Source organism: Eschrichtius robustus, chromosome 5, assembly GCF_028021215.1.
Source record: "Eschrichtius robustus isolate mEscRob2 chromosome 5, mEscRob2.pri, whole genome shotgun sequence".
Classification (NCBI taxonomy): Eukaryota; Metazoa; Chordata; class Mammalia; order Artiodactyla; family Eschrichtiidae; genus Eschrichtius; species Eschrichtius robustus.
In genome coordinates, this window is record NC_090828.1 from 62,219,112 (window position 1) to 62,242,591 (window position 23,480).

Consider the following 23,480-nt stretch of genomic DNA (forward strand, 5'->3'; position numbering starts at 1 on the left):
GGGGATAACAGTGCTAACCTCATGGGTTTGCTGGATTCAACAAATTAATGTGTATAGAACAGCACCTGGCACATAGTTAGTGCTATGTGTTTTCAATGATTCCTTCCCTCTCTGAGTAGCTCACCTTGAGCTAAAATCTAAATATTAAGAAGGAGCTCAAACTAATATGGATAAATTAAAAGAACTCTGTACCAAATAAAGAACAGTTAGACTGAAATGCAGCTCTCTTCTTTATATTTCCATAGTATACAGTAATGAACACACATGAAGATTAAACGATAGCAGCAACTGTCATCACCCATCTTCACATTCATCAGAGCTTTCTTCACTTGGATCCTCACTGCTCTCCCCTTCACCCTCACCGCTACTGTCTTCTTCACTCTCTTCATCATCTTCCTCCAGATTTTGAGCTTTCTCTGCCACAGAAAGGGAGAGACTTGCTTAAAATGTTTCTTAATATTTCTACCCTGAAATATCACATTTCTCCTTGTTTCCCCGCCACTAAGAAATACACATTTTTGGAATGTGAGAACTGAGCTGAAATATGCTAACTGCATGTAGGGTCAAAGCAGTTGCACAAAGAAGAACATATTCTTACTGGCATAAAGATGTTTGTGGATTTAAAATAAATTTAAAACATTGGTCTCTAAAAATATTTTTTACTACTGTCAACTTAATTCTTACTTAAATAGAATAAGAGTAAAGTGAGATTCAGGGTGATTTAGAGGGTATTGGCTTTGCTTGGAACTGTGGGATAATCCCTTTAGTGCCTGGCGCAGTTAGCAGGTTCTGTTCCCTCTGAGGACTCTGTCAGTGCCCAATATCTTGTGCCCAGGGAGCCTGCTTTGCTTGGGCAGTTCCACCCCCACAGAGGAAAGGGAGTCATCTTGACCATCCACAGAGGACAAGCCGGTTTCATGAAACCATCCAAGACGATCATTTAGCCTTTTCTTAACCACTTCCTAAGGATATACTTTGCCAATCTCCTGGGATAGTGACTGCTCATAGTTCTATGAGAAAGAAGTAATTTCAATTTTCAAATTTACCCATCAGCAGCATTTCTTCAATAAGTGAGAAAAACTCCTTGGCCTCCGGATTTTCTGGTTCATAGATTAGGACTGAAAATGGACAACAGAATGCATGTTATTAGTGTTCGAAGTGTTTCAGCAAACAGCCTCTTCAGAATGAGACTGAAACTGTCAATGAGAGTAAGTGAAAATGCACAAAGCAAAACCACCAACAATTATACCATGGGTATATCTAAGCGCAAATAGAGAAAACGTTCTACTTATCTTAGGTGCTTTGTAAGGGAAATAATCCTCATTCTGGTTTCTACCTCCTGCCCAAAGAAGGAAATCTCTATCTCTATGAGGCATGCCTCATGGGCCTGTAGCCAAAGTGTTTCTTGACTATAAGCATTCCCCAAACAAGGTACAAATCCCGCAAAACATGGAGACTTTACTAAGGACACCCTAGTCATCGCCTACTTAACAGCACTCTCACCTCTTCATCAGACCCATTGTTTTTAAGTGCTATTTATTCCTTTTTGCGGATCCTTTATGTGAATGTGTCATCTTTCCTTTGGACCATATTAATAGATTTTTTTTAGACTTGTTAGTATGTTACCAATGTCCTAGAGGCCAGAAAGATTTACACCTTTTGTTTCAGAGTTTTCTAGACTAGTTTATTTATTTTTTCAGATCTTGCTCTACAGATCTCTCTCTCTGCCTTCTTGCTACCTGCCTTGAGGTGTACTCATAATTCTGCATCATCCATTTAAATGTCGTGACTCCTGCGTAATATCTTGATGGCCCCCAGGGGGCACTGAAACATCAAGTGTGCTATTTGCCTGGCTAAGAGTGAGACAGAGAATTGTGGATGGTTCAACTAGGCCCCAATGGTTCAGAGGGCCTCACCCCATATGGCTTTCATCCTGACACACCAAACCAAGGTCTTTATTTCCTAATTCCTAATATAACAATGTACCATCAATCTGGGTTAGCATGAGTGTGTACCTGCTCAGAACATGCTTTTAAGGCTTCTAGGGGTATTTATACATCTTTTAAGGCTTCTGATAAAAGTGACTGTTTGTACATTTTAACTTAGACTAAAATAATTTAGCAGTCTAAATCTTTCTCTGAGGCTAAGCCTCTTTCCAGAGCAGAGTTTCTCCAACTTGCTCCTTGAGATACTAGTTTCTTAAGATGTTAATATGTATCTGGGAAACTAGGCTAATGAAGTTAATCAGGTAAAGCTTACAGTAAGGAGCAACTGCAGGATTTTACATAGCCATTAATATGTTCATAACTACTATGGATCTTACAGAGAGGAGAATGTGGTTTCCCCAATTTATTATCCCCATGGAATCTGTTTTTGGTGGAACACTTACTAAGAAATCTTGAACTAATATTCCTTGGAACACAGCTTAGAAAATTTCATGTTGGAGTTAGGATTATTCCATGGGAGTGGAGTATGGCATCAGCTGTTCTCAGGGTTTAACAAAAACTGCTGGCAATTGTCAATTTTCAGAGTGAGGGAAAGGTATCTGCTTTGAAACTTAGCCCTGCAATATCCATCCTAGGTGATAAATAAAAAACTCTTTTTTACTCTTTGACAGGATAGTAGGGTTTGTAAAAAGGCAAGAGAAGCCCTTAGCACATGCAGTTGATGTTCTGGGAGTTGTTTCCCAACCGGGGCCCATAAGCAGAGGCCAGTATGGACCCTGAAGAAAGACTGTCAGATGTGAACCCTGGCTCTGCCACTGTCTAGCTGGGTCACCTTGGGGAAAGTATTTAATGCCTCTGTACCTCAGTTCCCTTATCTGTAATAATACTATTGACCACATCAGGCTGTTCTGATGAATCAAACAGATAATACAGATAAAGATAAATACTTAGTTTAGTCCTTGGTGCATGGTAGGTGCTGAAAAAATGCTGATTATTAGTTTTCCTGGAGTGGTTCTGGGCCTGGAGAAAGGCTCGGTTCCCTCCTAAGTGTGCAGTGGATGCCTCCTTCTGGCTGAAGGGCTGGGGCAGGGAGCTGGGGATTCTGCTGCCCACGGAGCTCTAAGGCCCTCAGACAGGAGGCTATGCTAGGGTAGACAGACTGTTGGTCTTGTTCACTGTTGCAGCCCTAACAGAGTACCTGACACAGAGGTGGAGCCTTCAAAACATTAAAAAAAAAATAAAAAAGGAATAAAAGAATATAGACAACTGAATAGGAAGCAGTCCTTTTATGCCTTGATAAAATTATACTCTAGTCTAATAAGAAAGGGTGATTTATTTTACTCAAAAATAAATAAAAAACTTTATAGGAACTTTCTTTTCTGAAGATACATCTGTATTTGTGTTAGACCCATAATGATGAGAACCATTTTGGTTTTCAGGCCATTATTCTTAAACATTTACAATTATTATAATTGACAGAGTAGGTCTTCAAGGCTTAAAAGTTATTTTTGTAGAATCCCGGGCTGCCTGTGACCAGAAGTGTTGGCACCCTGAGATGACTGGGCTGCAGGTAAAGAGACTAAGAAATGGGAAGATTGACAGAAAATCTCACAGTCAATCATGAGATAAATGAAGAAAAGTACTTGGGACTCTTGACTTGCAGTCTCATTTAAAAACCATTTTTCCAAGGCTTCACCAACAACTTTTTTAGAAGGCAGGATAAAAAGAAAAGAACCCATTTGCACCTGGGATGCAGGATGGGAAGCCCTGCAGCCACGTGAAGATACAAATGACTATACCGTGATTGGATGGCAAGAAAACACACCAGGAACTGGAGACTTTATTCAAGAGAATCGATTTGTAAAACATTTCTGCAGGGACAAAGATGCAGTATTTCATATAAACTAGTTGCCTTAGATACAAATAAAAAATATATTAGTCAACTTATAGGAGCCATTTCAATCTGATTGATTCATAAAAGCATCTCTTTTCCAAGTCTCTGCCTACTTAACCAGAAGTATAAGCTTATTAGTCAAATGAGGAAATGGAAATATAGCAAGAAATCATAGGCTCTCAAGCCAGACCTGGGATCTAATCCTAGCTTTACCACTGGGTAGCTGTGTGACTTTGGGTGAATTAGTTCTCCTTGCTAGCCTCACTTTGCTCATCTGTAAAATGGGGTTAATCATATCTGCTAATGGAATTGCTGTAAGAATTAAACAATGTATGTTTAATGTTCCCATAGTAGGTGTTCAATATATACATATATAAATACATAAAAATGTAAATACACAATCTATGTTTACATGCATAACTTTATAAATACATATATAGAGAAAGGTGGAGTGTTCCATGGAAGAGCTAGAAGATGGGGGAAAAAAGAGACCAAAGAATATCTATGCTGTAGAGAACAGGCTTGTGGTTGCCAAGGGGAGGGTGGTGAGGGAGGGACGGGTTGGGAGTTTGGGGTTAGTAGATGCAAACTATTATATATAGAGTGGATAAACAACAAGATCCTACTGTATAGCATAGGGAACTATACTCAATATCCTGTGATAAACTATAATGGAAAAGAATATGAAAAAGAATGTATATATATATATATATATATATATATATATATATATATATATGTATAACTGAATCACTTTGCTGTAGAGTAGAAATTAACACAACATTGTAAATCAACTATCCTTCAAAAAATTTTTTAGAAAAAGAATATCTATGCTGTAAGAATTTACATATAATATTTTGGGGTCCATGCTAGATGAAAAGAATTTGTTTTGTCTGTTGCTCTGAACACAGAGAGGGACTTTGGGTAAGCCCTCAGCCAAGTGTTCCTATTGGCATCAAAGAACTAGCACTTCCTTCTCCCTGGAACACAGTCTGTCTACAACTCTCTGTTCTTCCTTGAACTTGCCTGGCTTTGCAAAACCGGGGCCTCCCTAATTTTCACATCCTTGGCTGGCAATCTGCCTCAGGGGTAGCCAATCTTACTTTGCACACCCCTGCTCTCTACCCACGTTCTCTGGGGCCTTTTTGCCCACATTTCCCATCAGCCTCTTCTTCCTCTTGGGAGCAGCTCTTTCCCATTTGGCTGCCTGGATCACGGTGCCTGTCTTAGGGCACTCCATAGCTTCTTTTCCTAGAGTTTAGTCCTTAGTTTTAGAGGCACCACTATTTGCCATGGACAGAAAAGAGTAAACAGCATTACTGGGTGAGCCGTAAGAGTGCAAACCACGTCTGATATCAACCCCAAAAGGGTTTAGAGCATGTGTGCTCTGAGTTCTGCTTTCTCTCCAGCTCCCAGCATAATGTCTGGTACACAGTTAGTGCTCAATATTTATTGGTTGGAAGGAAGGGAGTGAGTTTTTAAAGGAATATAACTCCATAAGATATATCAGTTTGAACTTTTTCATCCCCATTGACCTGGCACTTAATGCATGTGCACTGGTATGTCAGGTCCATAAGCATTATACTGAGCGCCTGCTGTTTACAGTTTGGGCTAACAGCCAAAACTTACTGACAGATGTGGTGATATCAGTGTCTATATTTTGTAAGCTTTGGCCAGAGGCTTTTCTAAAATGATTGATGAATATAAAAATATAATACAATATGTAAATTTTCCTACAATTAGGCTCCACAAGAAAAACTCAGAGAACTGGGAGCTAGAGCTACAAAATCACTCCCTTCTATACCAGCCACACAGAGAAGAAAAGTAGTTGAGGGAAAAGGAGGCTGGGGTTCCAGTTCTGGCTGTGTCACTTGCTCCCTGAGCAGGGCTGCACAAACTGCTTAACCTCTCTGCTTCGGTTTCATTATTTATAAAAACAGAGGATTGGACATGATTCTCTCTCTAAGGATTCTTTCTGATTGGAAATTCTGTTTGTGGGCCACCAGAAACAGTTTTGATTGAAATATTTTATTTGATGGCTCTAAAGGTCAAAAGTGCTTGAAAGGATTAAACAAGGCAAATTATTTTGGATATGAGACAGGTAGTGTTAAAGCATTCAAGAAACCCATTTTAAAAATTAGCCGATGATTTAAGAAATACTGTATCCACAGTGGGGACTCTGTGAGGCAAGGGAGAGTAGACCCCATGTCCCTACACTACATTTTCACTACAAGATTTTAACCATAAGACAGGTCTACAATAGTTAATATTTCACGTCCATTATTAATAAAGTTTAATTGTAGAGTTGCCATTTTCTCCTTTAAAATAACTAAGACTAATGAAGTAAGAGAAAAAGATGGGCAAGATAGTTGAAAAGATTATGGATTTTGACAGAGAGCTGGAATCTTTCAAAATCATTAGATAGACTTTCTAAAATTGGAAAATACAATCCTTGAAACTAAGAATTCACTAGATAGTTTTAACAGCAGATTGGACACAGCAAAAGAGAGGATAAATTAACTCAAAAACAGGTCAATAGAAGATATCCAAACTGAAGCACAGAAATAGAAAGAAATGGAAAAAACAGAGCTGAGTATAAGATACATGTGGGACACCATGAAAAAAAGTCTAATTTATGTGTAATTGGAGACCCAGGAAGAGAAGAGAGAGAATATGGCAGAGGCAATCTTTGAAGGTTAATGGCCAAGAAATCCTCAAAGTTGATGAAAACATCAACCCACAGAGTTAAGAAACTCAGCAAACCTCTCAAACCTTTCTTTGCTTAAATACAAAGAAAACCACCACCATTTTGAACGTCAAGTCAAACCACTAAAACCCAAAGACAGAAAAATAAGGTAGTTCACATCATTCCTCTACTCAAAAGTGTCCAGTGGTTTCCCACCTCACTCAGAGAAAAAGCCAAGGTCCTTAAGCTGCGAAAGGTGTTATGCAATCTGCACAACCCCTGACCTGTAAGCTCTCCGACCTCATCTCCTATCACACTTCCACTGGCTTATTCTCAGCACATTTGCTATTAGTCTTGCCTGGGACACACTTCCTCCAGATGACAGGACTCACTTCCTCAACTTCTTCAGGTGTTTGCTCTAGTCTTCCAGTGAGGCCTTCCTAGACCATCCTACTTAAAACTGCTTTGTCTCCCTCCCAGTATTTTCTACTCCTTCTTCCCTGCTTTATTTTTCTCCATAGCACCTATCATCTGTGACACGCTAGTTACAGATAAATTTGTTATCTGTCTGAAACTAGATATAAATGTGGGATCGTTCTCTGTCCAGTGCCTAGAACAGTGCCTGGCACATGTAGGTACTCAAATATTTGTGGAATAATTGCATGTTAAGTAAGGCTTCCTGCACTACACAACACATCTTTGAATCTAAAGGCATAATGCTACTAACCCGTTATCATGAGGCTAAGGATTTTGACTTATTTTCTTATGGTGTAATTAGTCTCTGTCATTTTATCTCACTCAAAGTTACTCTAGAAGTCTAAATTAGTCCTTATATCAATTTTTACTATCAAGGATTCACTGAGACACTATCAGAGAATTCATTAGATGTATGACAATCAAACCATCTTACATATTATGGAATGTATTTGGAAACAGAGAAGATTGGAAAACGGAAAAGTATTTTGTACTTACTCATCTGACATAATTTTTTTGCCAAACGGTAGTCTTGGCCCATTTCTGCTCTCAGGAACTGGAAAACATTCAGAAATTCTTCAGCTATGTAGTTTCACAGAGAATTTAAATGTCAATTATAAACTCCCTAGAAAATATTCCATTAATGATTAACTATTTTGCTTTTAACTTTTACTTGTTTTTCCAGGACTGAGTCTGTAATCAGGCAGTTAATGAGGACTATTTAAGGACTATTTAAGGCCACACAGAATAAGTATGATACCTCTGCTTTGCTGCAGCCACACAGTGTACACACTACTGAACAATTTGAGAATACATAGGTTGATTCAACTGGCATAGACTCTGAAGACTTTAATCACTTTAATATCCCTTTGGTTCAGATACAGCTTTTATTTGTGAACTTAATCCATAATTACATGACAATACTTAGTAAAAAATATAGATTTACAATTATGTATAGTCAATATTTTCCAGTATTGATTGCCCTTATACCATCTAGTTTTGCTTTTACTATTTTTATTGTATTTTTTTAATTACAAAGTAATATTTGTATGCATATTTGTATGTATATTTTTGCAGGTAGGAAATTTAAATGCTAAATAAACACATTCTGTCCCCAATTAAATAGCATCTATATTTTTCCATTTAGAGATGTTTATTTTTAACATCTCCATGAACATTGTTTTAGTATTTTTTCCATAAATGAACACATATGTATTTACAAAAACTAGGATTATTCAATAACTTTTAAAAAATACACCACATATCATGGTCATTTTCTCCCCATGGAATTAAATATTCTTGTATATTCTTTTACTTACTAAGGCTCCACAATTTACTGATCTTCTATTATTAGTTATTTAGACACCTTCCATTAAAAAAAGAAGCCTACACTCGGTTAATTGTTCTTGCTTGTGTGTCACATATCCTGAAATATTTGCAGGTACACTAGGTTTACTCTGCAAGAGATAGGGACATGAAGTAATATTAAAGAGTCTTTGGCTGGTTTTGATCTGCATATGAGTATTAAGAAACTGAGGCCGCAGAAAGAATCACTAGAATGAGCAGATGGAATACTCACTGGACCTCACACAGGGCTGAGAAGAGCTCATGTTCTCTCCAGCCAGAGTGGAAGGTTCTTTTAATACAGAGAGCACTGGGAAGAGTCCTCATAAGGGTATTGCCTTAGTAGTGTCCCTACACTATAAAGGTTGCCCTGGATCCTCCCAACAAAGTTAAAAAGCAAAACTCAAAAGGAGAAACCTATTTCCAAGTAACTCAACTGTCCCAGATCAAAGTCCAACAACAAAAGTTTGTATCCAAGGACATAAAATTTACAACATCTAGGATTTGGTAAAAAATTACCAGGCATGCAAAGATGCAGGAAAATATGACCTATAGGCAGGAGAAAACTTAATCAATAGAAACTGACCTAGAGTTGACAGAGATGATAGCATTGCAGACAAACATGTTAAAATAGCCATTATAAATATATGCCATATGCTCAAGAGTAGAGAAAATCTGAACATGATGAGGCGAGAAATGATAGTTACAAAAATATTTAAAGAAACCTTCTAGAGATGATAAACAGGATACCTAAAATGAATATATATATATATATATATATATATATATATATGGGGCTAGGGAGGGAGAGGGAGAGAAGGAGGGAGATGGACTTAACAGCAGATTATAACTGCAAAGAAAAGATCATGAACTTGAACACAGAGCATTAGAAATTTCTAAAATAAAATACATTGAGGGACTTCCCTGGTGGTCCAGTGGTAAAGAATCTGCCTTCCAATGTAGGGGACATGGGTTCGATCCCTGGTTGTGGAACTATGATCCCACATGCTGTGGGGCAACTAAGCCTGCACACCACAACTAGAGCCCGCGTGCCACAACTAAGACCCAGTGTAGCCAAAAATAAATAAATAAATACATATTTTTTAAAATATATAGAGAAAAACAGGAGACAAAGGGACTATCAGTGACTTTTGGGACAATATTGGGTGGTCTAACATATGTATAATTGTAGCCCAGATGAAGAGAGGGAGGGCGGAGATCAGAAAAAATATTTGAAGACTTAATTACTGAACATTTTCCAAACCTGGTGAAAACTATAAACTCATAGGTCCAAGAATCTCAATGAACAGAAGAAATAGGCCACATCAAGGCATATCATAATCAAATTGCCAAAAATAATACATATGAAAAAAATTTGGAAGATGGTAAAAAAGACATATACATGTAAATAAAAATAAGAATAACAGCAGACATCTTGTCTAAAGTTATGCAAAATGTGAGAAAATGGAGCAACCTTTCAAAGTACTAAAAAAACCCTGCCCCCCCCCTTAGAATCTCCAGCTATCAAATCCTTTAAAAATGAAGGTGAAATTAAGACTTTTCAGACAAACAAAAACTGAGAGAATTCATTTCCAGCAGAACTGCATTATAAGAAATAGTAAGGGAAGCTTTTCAGGTAAAAGGAAAATAATATCAGGTAGAAATTTGGATCTACACAGAGCTATGAAGAACACCAGAAATGTCTTCCAAAAAAAGATATTTTCCATTAAAAAAAATCACTTTAAAAGATAGCTAACCATCTAAAACAAAAAGAACAATGTATTGTGGGGCTTATAACACATGTACAAGTAAAACATATGACAACAAAAATACAAAGGATGAGAAGGGGGAAATTAAAACATATTGTTATGAAGTTCTTATGATATACATGAAGTTGTGTAATATTAATTAAAGGTAGACTGTGACACCACAACAAGTGAGGTAAAACTGTTTTGTTCTCCATAGAATTATCAGCAAACGTTTATGTACAATTTTCGCATGTGACGTTTCAGGCTTCAATGCCTTTGCCAATGTTGTTTCCTATGCCAGGAATACCTCCTTGATATGTTTACCAGATGAATTCCTACACGTCCCTCTTCAAGTTTCTAAGATTCCATTCATGTCTCTTCCTCTAAAAATCCTTCCTTTACCCCCCGTTTCTCCTGCTTCTTTTCTCAATTAGTCACTTAATCCTCCCAGTTCCCAGAGAACTTTACAAACACCTCTACTAGCACATATTTCATTTTATTATAAATTGCATTATATACAAAATATGTGCCGTTAGTTCTCAAGGGTAAGGTCATGTCTTTCTTATTTATCTCTAAATATCCCAAGTAACTAGCATGGTACCCAGTAAGTAGAAAGTTTTTCTTAAAGCAGTCTTTGAAGAGTTTTATGCCAAAACTTCTCTTATTCCTGCTTCTGCCTTTACCAGAATACTTTGAGTCACTTCTAGAATCTTCTCTCACCTCTACCCTGGTGAAAGTAGTAAGAAAGATGAGTAACGAGGTAAGCATCTGTGTGTGGGCAAGGATATTTTAACTATTTTTTTTTAGTCTGCAAGACTATATATACTATTCAGCTATTTTAATATTTTTAAGTTTCCTGAGTTATAACATACGAGTAAAACTTACTTCTGTCATTAACTCTAATGGGGCATGAGTATCCTTATTAGGGTTACTGTCTTCCTCATTATCTTCATCACTGGTATCATCCTCACCATCATCATGTGTTGATTCAGACAACTTATCATCAGTATCCTCAGGGGAACATTCATTATTTTTCTCCTGCTCCATAATGACTACATTTTTGCTCATTTCACCTAGAAAAGAATACATATAATTTAATCAATAAATATTGAAACATATTCAAAAATTTAAAATGGTCACTCCTAAATTATAATGTAGCAAGTGTACATGTTTACTATATGCCCTCCTGTTCTGGATTTTTTTTCATGACTAAACATCACCGCAATAAATTTACCTGATTTCCACTTCCGAAAAAGGTAATAAAACTGCTAAGTGAAACAGGAAAAAACCCAAACCGATAATACTGAGCTGATGTTAGTGTTGTTTGGTGCTTGAAATTGTAATAAATGGAAAACGGTTTTGTTTATAAAGAATATAATAACTTCCAGAAAAAAGAAATTAATGCTATTCTATCCACAGAAATACTTTTCTTAAATTGTTCTTATAGGAATGCAAATGCAAAATAAAGAGCTTGGAAAGTAAAAGTAAGACTATAGAGGTTGAAAAGTAATACTTCTTAGGCAAGTAGTCACTGCTTGGATACTTGAGAATAAAGTTCTCTCTCTCTCTGTACACACACACACACACACACACACACACACACACAAATTAGGAAGAGATACATGTGAAGTGTTCCAGATATAACCAGAAGTTACATAACATTATTAATGATTTTTCTTAATGTCAAGTCATAGTACCTATGACCAAACATAGATGACTGAAAAATAAAAAATAAGCACTACTCTGACTACCCATTCGGTGCCCAGCACTATGTTGAGTCCCAGGAACACAAAAATGAACAGTCATTGACCTCAGGGTGCTCACATTCTAACTAGGGAGTCAGAAACATAATGGATAATTATAAAACAGTATGGCAGTAAGTGATAAAGATGTGTACTAGGTACATGGGAGCCCAAAGGAGAGCCCCATCCTGGTCTGAGTGGATTAGTTTTTCCAAGGAGAGGGGACAGCATGAACCAGTGAAAAAAGAATGTGTGTGGAGCTACAAGCACTTTGTTGTTGCGTATGGGTCAAAGTTGAGGCTGAAATGGTGACAGATGTAGCCAGAGGGGTACAAGCTGGATAATGGAGTCTTGTGGGCCTTGGAGTTAGAACTTTATCCTAAGAATGAAGGATTTAAAAGTAGGGAAACAAAGTAGTCATGAAAGATTTAAGCAGGGAAACAAGTATGATCAATTCTGAATTTCTGAAGGAATACCTGGATACCAGGGTGGAAAGTGTATTTGAAGGCAGACAGAAAAAAAAAAAAAACAGCAGGGAGAGAGGTGGTTAGAGGTGTCTTTAAAAAGTCCAGGTGAAAGAGATGGCTGACAGGTCATTGTTAAAATAGGGATTGAGAGGAGGAGACATATTAGAGAAATATTTAAGAGGTAAAACCTCCATGGCACAAGCTATTGAAACATTTTCCAAATTTCAGTAATATACTATCTTCATTCATTTTGCCACATGAGAGTATCACCTATACTATTTACTTAATTTTTTTTTAATTTACTTTTTTAACTTAGGAATTTTGCCAGATCATAACTATTATCATCCACAAAACTGATGGAGGTACTTATGAAAGTAAGATATAATAATCATAGCAAATATTATATGCCATTACTCTTCTGAATACTACATATATTAACTCATCTAATTCTCTCACCAGCTCAGTGAGGTGTGTACTATTTTTATCCCATTCATAGATGAAACTGAGAGACAGGTTAAATAACTTGCCCAACTTCACACCACTAATTAGGGTAGATCTGGGAGTCAGTTTGGCTCTGGAGTCCATATTCTTAACCAGGTCTTATATTATTTTTTTCTAATACACATTAAAATATACTACTATTAAAGTAATTTTAAAAAAATTTACCCTGTGTTTCCTAAAATTATCTCTTTGGGAAACACTATTGAGCTTGCCAAGTTTTTTGGCTCTACAGATGAATTTCACAGTTTCAACCTTAACTTGTGCTACATCATCCCCTTCTTGTAAGACTTTGAGTGTCTGGGAAGTCTTGAGATGTCTTCTTTGATGGGAGTGTGGCCATGAGCTACTCTAAATAGTGTAGAAACACTGGTGTTAGAAAGAAGAAAATGAGGAAATCTAGGAAAGGTTGAGAGAAGACAATGTTAAGAAAAAGCAGGTCAAAAAAAGAAAAAGTTGGGAAAACTCCTCACTCGAAGCAAAAGGTACTATCTATCCTCAAAAGGGATAACAAGTCCTTCCAAGAGTGGGATGCCTGGGCTATTCAGTCTATCTACCTGTTTCCTTTACAGTCTCTGTCGGCTCATAACCACTCTAATCTTCCAATGTGTACCCAGCCTGTTCACCGACTCATCACACTGGTGTCATCAGGGATGGTCATAATAGGGAATTAAGAACTTTATGTGATGTCACAGGAACTCATTCAATTCACAAACACTGAGTATCATGAGAGAGGTTTCCTGATCCCTAGATCTAAGGTAGTTCTCCCTCTTCCAGGTGCCATTTATTTATATTATAGCACCCATCCCAACCTGTCGCTGTCTTATTTGTGTTTGTTTATTATTAGTGTTTAATAGTTGGCTATCTATGTGAACTCCATAAGGGCAAGGATCTTGGCAATTTGCTAACTATTATATCCACAGCTTCTAAACAAGTGCCTGGCACTCAGTAAACCATTGTTGAATGGACGGAACTTGTTAATGCTTTCACAGGTATTTCAATTCATTCTAAAATTGAATACCCTATCATTATCATTTTATGTAATGCATACCCATGGATCCCACCTGACTGCATATCAGAATCATCCGGTACCTGAGTTTGAAAAATTACTGATTCCCACAACCCGCTCCAGACCTACGAGTTGTCGACATCCCAAAGGTCCTAGAGAAGGAGGGCTGAATTAGAAGCTACAGTTACTCAAATAAAACTAATATTATTACCTGTGCTTTCTTTTAAGAAGGAAGATGACCGTATCTTAGACTGTAGATTTGTTTCTATATATTTATTTTCAATACTCTTTGGAGATACTCTATTTTCGGTAAAATTCTTTAAAGAGACTTTACTTTCAATATTTTTTGAAGAGACTTCCTTACTAAATGTTAAAGTAGATAGTGAAAAAACACTTTTCTAGGTCACAATTCTGTTTAAGGTTCTATATGGGTTCATACATACATTTAATATAAACACGCAATATAACACACCAACAATAAATAGCTAAAATGCAATATCTTCTGTGTGGAAAAGCATTAAAAATAAGTTTTACTAATGATTAAAATTCTATTTCTATTGGGCATTTGTCATTGTGTAATGATTCTTAGAATCTTTTCAGAGTTAACATAGAGCATATACGCAATCCATTACCTGAATGTTCCTGGCATATCATTGTGATATGATGGAATAAAACTATTTAAGGAATACTAGCCTTCAGGTTTCTTTTTTCTTTTTTTTTTTTTAAGTTTGAAAGTCAGTTCTTACCATTGCTAAATGCTATGCTTGGGACTTCCCTGGTGGCGCAGTGGTTAAGGATCTGCCTGCCAATGCAGGGGACAAGGGTTCGATCCCTCGTCTGAAAAGATCCCACATGCTGCGGAGCACCTAAGGCCATACACCACAACTACTGAGCCTGTGCTCTAGAGCGCGCGAGCCACAACTACTGAGCCTGCGTGTCACAACTACTGAAGCCCGCGCACCTAGAGACCATGCTCCACAACGAGAAGCCACTGCAATGAGAAGCCTGCACACCGCAACGAAGAGTAGGCCCCCCCTTGTCACAACTAGATAAAGCCTACGTGCAGCAACGAAGATCCAACACAGCTATAAATAAATAAATTTAAATTTAAAAAAATAAATGCTATGCTTATGGAGTCCAACACTAATATTAACCCCTGGTCATAATACAAAGTAGCCTGCTTTTTCATTAAATGGCTGAGATAAAAATGGGTTAATTTTCTCTTTTAGCCTTCAAGCCTGATACCTCATGTCAACAGATAACACACTGAGACAGAGGATTCTTGTGTGGTGCACTCTGTTTACAAAGACAGGCACCCATGCTGGTGGAAAAATAACCCCAAGTTCGTTTTTTGTATCTCCTTTAATGTGATTATTTTAATATGTCTCCTGTACTGAGTTTAAAAAACTCAACTTCTAGTTTTCATGGAAAGATATAAAAAGATGTAAAGTGTTACTATTTTTTCCCCTAAGTTATGGTAGCTCTGTTTTATCCCTATTGAAATGTGAATCTAGAACATTAGTAGTGAAGTTAGTGATTTGCACAGTGCTTTAGCAAATATGCTGAACAGCTTGTTATATTCTTAATACTATGGGAGGGAATGGAATCTTCACCTCCCCAGTATATGCTGCTAAAGCAAAACCCCACTTTTTGATGAAAAATACAAAGCAAAGATGATTTACATTTGTTCTACCTCTGCCCTCCTTGATTTTCTAATTGAGAAAGAGCGCATCCAAGAAGAAACCCTACACATGAGAAGTTGAGAAGTCACCTAAGTATTCAGTTTCTAGCATGGTGAGAGTCCTATTATGCCAAAGGTCACCACAAGTAATTACTAGAATTCATATACTCTAATATCTAATCTAGATAAAAGGAGGATTTCACTGCCTTTTCCCAGCCACGAATTACAGTATTTCATTGAATCTAAGATACCATGTTTTCTTCCTCTTTTTTTTTTTTATTTTTTAAATTGAACTATAGTTGATTTACAATGTTGTGTTAGTTTCAGGTGTACAGCAAAGTGATTCAGATACATATATATACACACACATATATATATGTATCTTTTTCAGATTCTTTTCCTTTATAGGTTATTATAAGATATTGAATATAGTTCCCTGTGCTATATAGTAGGACCTTGTTGTTTATCTATTTTATATATAGTAGTGTGTATCTGTTAATTCCATATTCCTAATTTATCCTTCCCCACTTTTCCCCTTTGGTAATCATAAATTTGTTTTCTAGGTTTGTGAGTCTGTTTCTGTTTTGTAAATAAGTTTATTTGTATTATTTTTTAGATTCCACATATAAGTGATGTCATATAATATTTGTCTTTCTCTGTCTGACTTACTTCACTTAGTATGATAATCTCTAGGTCCATCCAAAGATATCACCTATTCATTATAAGACATACTGTTATTAAGAAAGAAAAAGCATTGTCAAGTAGAGATGTTAAAATATGCATGCTTCAGAATCTGTGAAATATGGTACTTATATATTCACTAAGTTATATCCCTAAAGAAGGGAATTTAGCTAGTCTAGTTCTGGATATTTGAATAATTTGAAATGCCTTTAATAATCTTAATGTCCTAACATGGAGGAAGCCAACATACTCAATGACCTGAAGATAAATAGGATATTACTATTTGAGAAGCAGTGAACATGCCATAAAAATACATATGAGAAGTGACCAAATCATCATTTTAACAGTAAAATGTGAATTCCTTTCCTGCTCACTTTCTGATATAAAGTCTATCTCGTATACAGTCTCAAAGAAGCAGAGGACCAAACTCCAACCTGCTCTTCAACTATCATCTGTTGACTTCATTTGAGAAAGTGACATTATTTATGATAACGATGCTTCTAACCATTTAACAAAAATAGATAACCAGTATACTCTAAAATATGTTTTCTTTAAATACAATTACAATTGAGGAAAGATTCAAATTTTTACTTTGGAAGATGGGAAGTATTTACTTAGTATCTACTAAGGTTAGAGAGTCAAGTTAGATATCCCACTGGAACATATTTACACCAGAGGGTGGATAACCTAGGTTTTAGAATTAATTAGTATGTTAAGCACACTAGGCATATTTATGAAATGTCCCCAAATTTCTATTGGAATTAATAATTTTTTAAAGTTTATATTTTAAACTTCGTTTTAAAATGATTTACATTTATCAAACATGAGGGACTTCCCTGGCAGTCCAGTGGTTAAAACTCCACACTTCCACTGCAGGGGGCACGGGTTCGATCCCTGGTCAGGGAACTAAGATCTCTCATGCCACGAGGTGCAGTCAAAACAAAAACAAAAACAAAACCCCAAAAAAACCATGAGCCTAAAAACAAAATTAATTAAAACTTACTTTTCTGAGACTGTCTTCGCTACATTTAGAGAGACTTGTGTTGGTGAGGTATAAAGTTTGCTTGCCAATGTTGGTCTGCATCTAAAGAGGCATTAACTTAAAGTGTAAAAATGGGAGTAAAAAATAGTGTCATACATTTTAGAAAAGATAAAATATATGATTATGGAATAACCGATCGATGCAATTTTTTCAAACTCTAAGAGTTGAATGCTGTGGGTTTGCTTTACCCATTTTCCCCTCACATCTTTATGTGTACTTGAAAGCTTGACGAAAAACCAACAGATCAAAGGTCCAAGATCTATAACACTTTGTCCAGCATTAAAGACATACTTTACTTTTACTGCTGAAAATAGTTTGTTAATTAAGTGCCATTTTTTGGGTAGACAAAATCTTTGACAGACAGGATCCATGAGGAAAAATGGAAATGAGTTATTTGGGCTTTGTGTACAGAAAAGTTTGAAACTCCTGGTTTATAAAGTTCACACACTCCTTGTGTCTCGGATTAGAATGAAGAGTCAATCAGAAGATTAAGGCAAAGAACTGGTGGGGAAAGAAAATTTCTAGTTTTCCCTAATCCAACCTGGATAGGACCTTTTGGGAAATTCCCCTTGCCTGTCAGACTATGGAGCCAGAAGGGGGGTGGAGAGTGGAATGTAAAGCTATACTGAGAAAATCCATCAACTCTGTAGGTCAGTCACACTGTTCCTCAAGTAAAGGTCCCCCATGATTTTCTGTTTTCCTACTTAATCTTTTTTTTCCAGGACTGGCTCTGTTTACCTTCACCTCTGGGTGGAGTACCTGAGGTGACAAAGCCATGCACCTGTGAAGCTTACTGGCTACCTACCTATCCCTCTCTCCCCCACTCCAAACAACAACCAAACCAAACCCAAACCTAAACTCTTCTCTGCAAGTGAAGGGAACATGATCATACTGCCCTTGCAAAAAGCAGTCTGATAAACAGATGCAATTATTAATGAGATCAAGAGAACAGGCCGTCACTCTGCTTTTCTATTTCGGCCCAGACTGCATTTGAATTAACCCCTGGGTTTTAACTACCTCAGGATGTGGGTTACCCCTTGCTCCAGTTCCAACACTGCTTATCACAGCCTATGAACATCGGGGTTCATAGACATGATAGAATTTATTTTCACTAATGACTACTAACTCCCATTAGTATTACTGAAAGTTATATCCTATTTCCCTCAAAGACTACTAAAATTTTTCTTAGATTTTTAATTTAAAGATATTCAACCATGTAATAGGATATACAATATATAATTACATCCAGATTAATATACTTAATGGGGCATTTATTTTTTTCTGGTTGTCTATAACATTTAATCTGAAATAAGCACAGATTCTCTGTCATTGATCTGTAATACATTACCTTCTCTTTAGTATAAAAATACATCTTTAATATATAATCGACAACAAAAGTCAAGGTGGACCCTAATTTTAATTTTTAGCTTTGACAGTATGAAAACTGAAATACATGTTGCATAAGGTATAATTTTTCCCAGCCAATAATACTCAGAATAATTCAAAATAGTATCAATTTGAATAGAATCCCACTAGAATGGCACCTACCAATTTATCAATAATTGATCCCCATGAATGTGTTTTACAATCAACTTTCAAAGTATAATTTTTCATGGAATAAATAACTGAATTCTTTTCAGGGGAGAGGAGACGACCATAGCAGGAAGGGCTCTGATGAATTATCAGAATCAGTGCCTTGAACAAAGCCGGTACTTAATATTTAGCTACCAAATTGAAACTGGGCTATGATTCTTTTTTAATATCAATCTCTTCAACTAGTTGGGGTGATTATTTTCCTAATTTAGTAGTAATGGTTCTTCTCATAGTAAACAAAGAATCTGTTTGATTTTAAGGTAAGTATTCCTTTAAAATGATATTCTCAAAGAAGAGAGCAAGTATCAAAGTGAAACAGGAATAAGCGATGAAAGTTATATAAGTAAAATACAGAATACTTGGTGTTTAAGCATTTAAAAAGTAGGTTTGAATATTATCTATACCCCTACATTTTTATCAAAATTCAGTTTTCATTTTAAATGTCCTCTTATCTAAGTAACAATTGCTTTGACTGAAGCAAAAGCTAAGTGCTAATCCATGCATTTCTGGCCTTTCAAATTTAATTGGGTGACAAATGATTGCATTATCTAGTTCTAATTGCTTAAAAGGCACGTGATAGATCAGATGCACAACCAGAGACATCTTCTTACTCTAACATTGCTTCATTTGGTTCAATCATCACTTTTTCCGAAAGAGAAGAAAAAAAATCAACCCAGTATTTTATCAGTAGTGATGTGCTTAATAGAAATTCCTGACTGGCAAATATTTAGGCATTGTTTGAGTGACAGACAGTATAATAAAGGATTTAATTGCTAAGTCTTTCAACCACACTCAACCATCCCTGTAGACTATCTTCTTAATATTTAGGACAAAAGGGTGGTCAAACATATTCTTTTTAAGTAATAAATCATTTACCCTTTGGATCAAACACTAGCAATCGGCCATTCTGTCCTTATTTTGGTGCCTAAAAGAGAAGCAGAAATAAAAACCAGCATTATCAGTATTATTTTAGTTTGAGGTATTTGAAATAATTTATTCATAACCTTTATATGAACATTTCTATTATCTAGGCTAAAATGTAATTTTATACTAAAGCCAGTTATTCCAAAACTATATAAACTGATGGTAAAATAGAACTAAAGCATCCTAAAAACTAGTTTATATACTCTTACCTTTACAGCTTCTGTCTTGTCTAGATGATTCCTGCAAAAAACCAAAATATTTACTGCTTTAAACACTTGTATAAATTTAGAATATAAATAAAATAGAATGCAGAAGTCGGTCTGTCAGCAGGGTAGTAAGCATGTATTTTGGTTTTGTTTTTAGTAGCATTACTTTCATCCTAAGTGAAAAACATCATTCTTCTGGTTTATGAAATTAGATTTTAAAAAAGCCTAGAGAAATTAATGCTTCCCCTTTTCCCCGTTTAACCTTGGAGTTTACATAAAAAGAGCTATAGGAAAAATTTTTCATGTTAGAAAAGTGATGTATTAAATTAGCCTCTAATTCTCTGTTACCTTTTTGGGTTTATGTAACTTGGACCCTAGATCTGGATCCAAATACAATACAGCAGGTTGAGGTGCCCCTTTCCTACTGAGCTGACCCCCAGAAACCATAAATTCAGTGTGGCGCATGTTTACAACACTGCTTTTGCCTCCCACTTTAACAAAGCAAAACAACACATAAACCAAACTACCTGCCACATTCCAGTTCATCCGTGTTATGAAAAACACCTTTACAGAGTGTATATTAGCCAGAACTAGAAGTTTTTCCATGATATTTCAAGATACAGTATTTTAAATATTATTTCAATAAATGCATTTAGAAATTAACCTTTGATTTTCTCCAAAGATGCATTTAAAAATATAATTCTTACAAGTTCCTTTATGAGTTTATTAATACTTACAATGTTTTCTCTTTGAATGTGTACCTTTTTAAAGTTAGTCTATATAGACTGATTTTCCTATAACTTAGCCCTTTATATATCTGGATAAATTTCATTCTAATTGTAAAGAGAAAAATAAACTTTTAAGGGTTTTTTTTTAATGTATGAGAGATGCCAAACTTAAATTTTTCATAAGTAATAATTCACTTGCCTCTCCTCCCCTAACACTTGTCACCATATCCCAAGCCAGGCTTTAAAAATTATAAGTAGTAATACCTAGGGATTTCTGGAATATAAAATTCAGGACCAAAACTGTAGACAATAAAAGAGAAGCTTCATTTATTTGCATTAAGTTTTTCTCTTTTTAAATGTGTCTCCCTCGGGCTTCCCTGGTGGCGCAGTGGTTGAGAATCTGCCTGCCGATGCAGGGGACATGGGTTCGAGCCCAGGTCTGGGAGGATCCCACATGCCGCGGAGCAACTAGGCCCGTGAGCCACAACTACTGAGCCTGCGCGTCTGGAGCCTGTGCTCCGCAACAAGAGAGGCCGCGATAGTGAGAGGCCCGCGCACCGCGATGAAGAGTGGACCCCACTTGCCGCAACTAGAGAAAGCCCTCGCACAGAAACGAAGACCCAACACAGCCAAAAATAAATATAAAAAATTAATTAATTAATTAACTTAAAAAAAAAAAGAATAAAAAAAAAATGTGTCTCCCTCACACTGATTTGCACTCTGGAATAAAGCAGTAGTACACAAGCTTTTGCCTTAGGCTTTGTTTTCTGGGGAACCCTGATCAAGCCAGACATTATATATGTATTAATTTGATTATCCCTCTGAGAAGCTCACAGAGAGCTAAAGTCCATCAGAAAAGCAAGGCATCTTTTTGGGAAAAACAGCTGTAGAAGACCAAATTCTAGGATAAATAAAAGATTTTACTTCTGATTCTCTACAGCAGTGGAGCTCAGAAGCCGAAACATGCAATAATGAACCAAATAAGATTTTAACAGAAGAAATCTAAGATGGCCTCTCCTGAGAGGTACTTACATACCACAGATGCCCACATTCTGTGGGTACCCGTATGTCTGGGTCTCCCCTTTATATTTAGAGATTTCCTTTCCTTTCTAGCTCTAGGGTCTTTATGGATTGCTACATTCTACCCTTTACCTGGATGAAACACCAGTGCATAAAATTCTCCTCCCATTTTCACCTGGTAAAGAAAAACCTAGGATGAGCAGATCCCAGCCCTTGATGGAAACCCAGTCTCTGCTAGGTCTAGCTTTATCATTACCTAGGAAATGTTCATTTAATCTCCTTTCATAAAATTGAATTCTTTGGGAGGCAGTACAGAGTAATACTCAAGAGCTGGGGCTCTTCAGAAATAAACCCACACACCTAAGGTAAATTAATCTATGACAAAGGAGGCAAGAATATATTATGGAGAAAAGACAGTCTCTTCAGCAAGTGGTGTTGGGAAAGCTGGAGAGCTGCATGTAAATCAATGACACTAGAACACTCCCTCACACCATATACAAAAATAAACTCAAACTGGTTTAAAGACCTAAATTTAAGACATGACACAAAAAACTCCTGAAAGAGAACATAGGCAAAATATTCTTGGACATAAATCATAGCAGTGTTTTCTAAGGTCAGTCTCCCAAGGCAAAAGAAATAAAAGCAAAAATAAACAAATGGAACCTAATCAAACTTAAAAGCTTTTGCACAGCGAAGGAAATCATAAACAAAACAAAAACACAACCTATGGAATGGGAGAAAATATTTGCAAACAATGCAACCAACAAGGGATTAATTTCCAAAATATACGACAGCTTGTACAACTCAATATTAAAAAAAACCAAACAACCTGTGAATTCCCTGGTGGTCCAGTGGTTAGGACTCTACACTCTCACTGCCGAGGGCCTGGGTTCAATCCCTGGTCGGGGAACTAAGATCCCACAATCTGTGAGGCATGGCCCAAAAACAAAAACAAAAACAACCAACAAACCCAATCCAAAAATGAGTGGAAGACCTAAATAGACATTTCTCCAAAGAAGACATACAGATGGCCAACGGGCACATGAAAAGATGCTCAGCATCGCTAATTATTAGAGAAATGCAAATCAAAACCACAATGAGGTATCACCTCACACTGGTCAGAATGGCTATCATGAAAAAGTCTACAAATAATAAATGCTGGAGAGGGTGTGGAGAAAAGGGAACTCTCCTACACTGTTGGTGGGAATGTAAGTTGGTGCAGGCACTATGGAGAACAGTATGGAGGTTCCTTAAAAAAACTATAAATAGAGTTACCATATGATCCAGCTAATCCCACTCCTGGGCGTATATCCAGAGAAAACTCTAATTCAAAAAAGATACATGCACCTCAATGTTCATAGCAGCACTATTTACAACAGCCAAGACATGGAAACAGCCTAAATGTCCATCAACAGATGAATGGATAAAGAAGATGTGGTATATATATATTATATATATATGTATATTTACATATAATATATATATAACATATATATAATATTCCATCATATATATATGATGGGATACTATTACTCAGCCATAAAAAAGAATGAAATAATGCCATTTGAAGCAACATGGATGGACCTAGAGATAATCATACTAAGTGAAGTCAGTCAGAGAAAGACAAACATCATATGATATCACTTATATGTGGAATCTAAAAACATGATATAAGTGAACTCATTTACAAAACAGAAACAGACTCACAGATACAGAAAACAAATTTATGGTTATCAAAGGGGAAAGTAGGGAAAGGAATAAATTAGGAGTTTGGGATTAGCAGATACAAACTACTAT

General features: G+C 36.4%; 1 protein-coding gene across 2 annotated transcripts in view; it reads right to left on the reverse strand.

Moving 5' to 3' along the window:
- Nucleotides 1–217: 217 nt before the first annotated feature.
- The window catches only part of ERICH2 (glutamate rich 2), a 30,611-nt gene continuing 7,348 nt past the window's right edge, over nucleotides 218–23,480 (reverse strand). For both annotated transcript variants that reach the window (XM_068543927.1, XM_068543928.1), the window contains exons 2-7: nucleotides 19,939–19,969; nucleotides 19,682–19,730; nucleotides 10,978–11,165; nucleotides 7,499–7,556; nucleotides 1,047–1,118; nucleotides 218–416 (exon numbers count right to left, since the gene is read on the reverse strand). In XM_068543927.1, the coding sequence (XP_068400028.1) occupies nucleotides 295–416; nucleotides 1,047–1,118; nucleotides 7,499–7,556; nucleotides 10,978–11,160 (435 nt within the window). In that variant the 5' untranslated portion in view covers nucleotides 11,161–11,165; nucleotides 19,682–19,730; nucleotides 19,939–19,969 and the 3' untranslated portion in view covers nucleotides 218–294. The remainder of the gene's footprint in view (nucleotides 417–1,046; nucleotides 1,119–7,498; nucleotides 7,557–10,977; nucleotides 11,166–19,681; nucleotides 19,731–19,938; nucleotides 19,970–23,480) is intronic.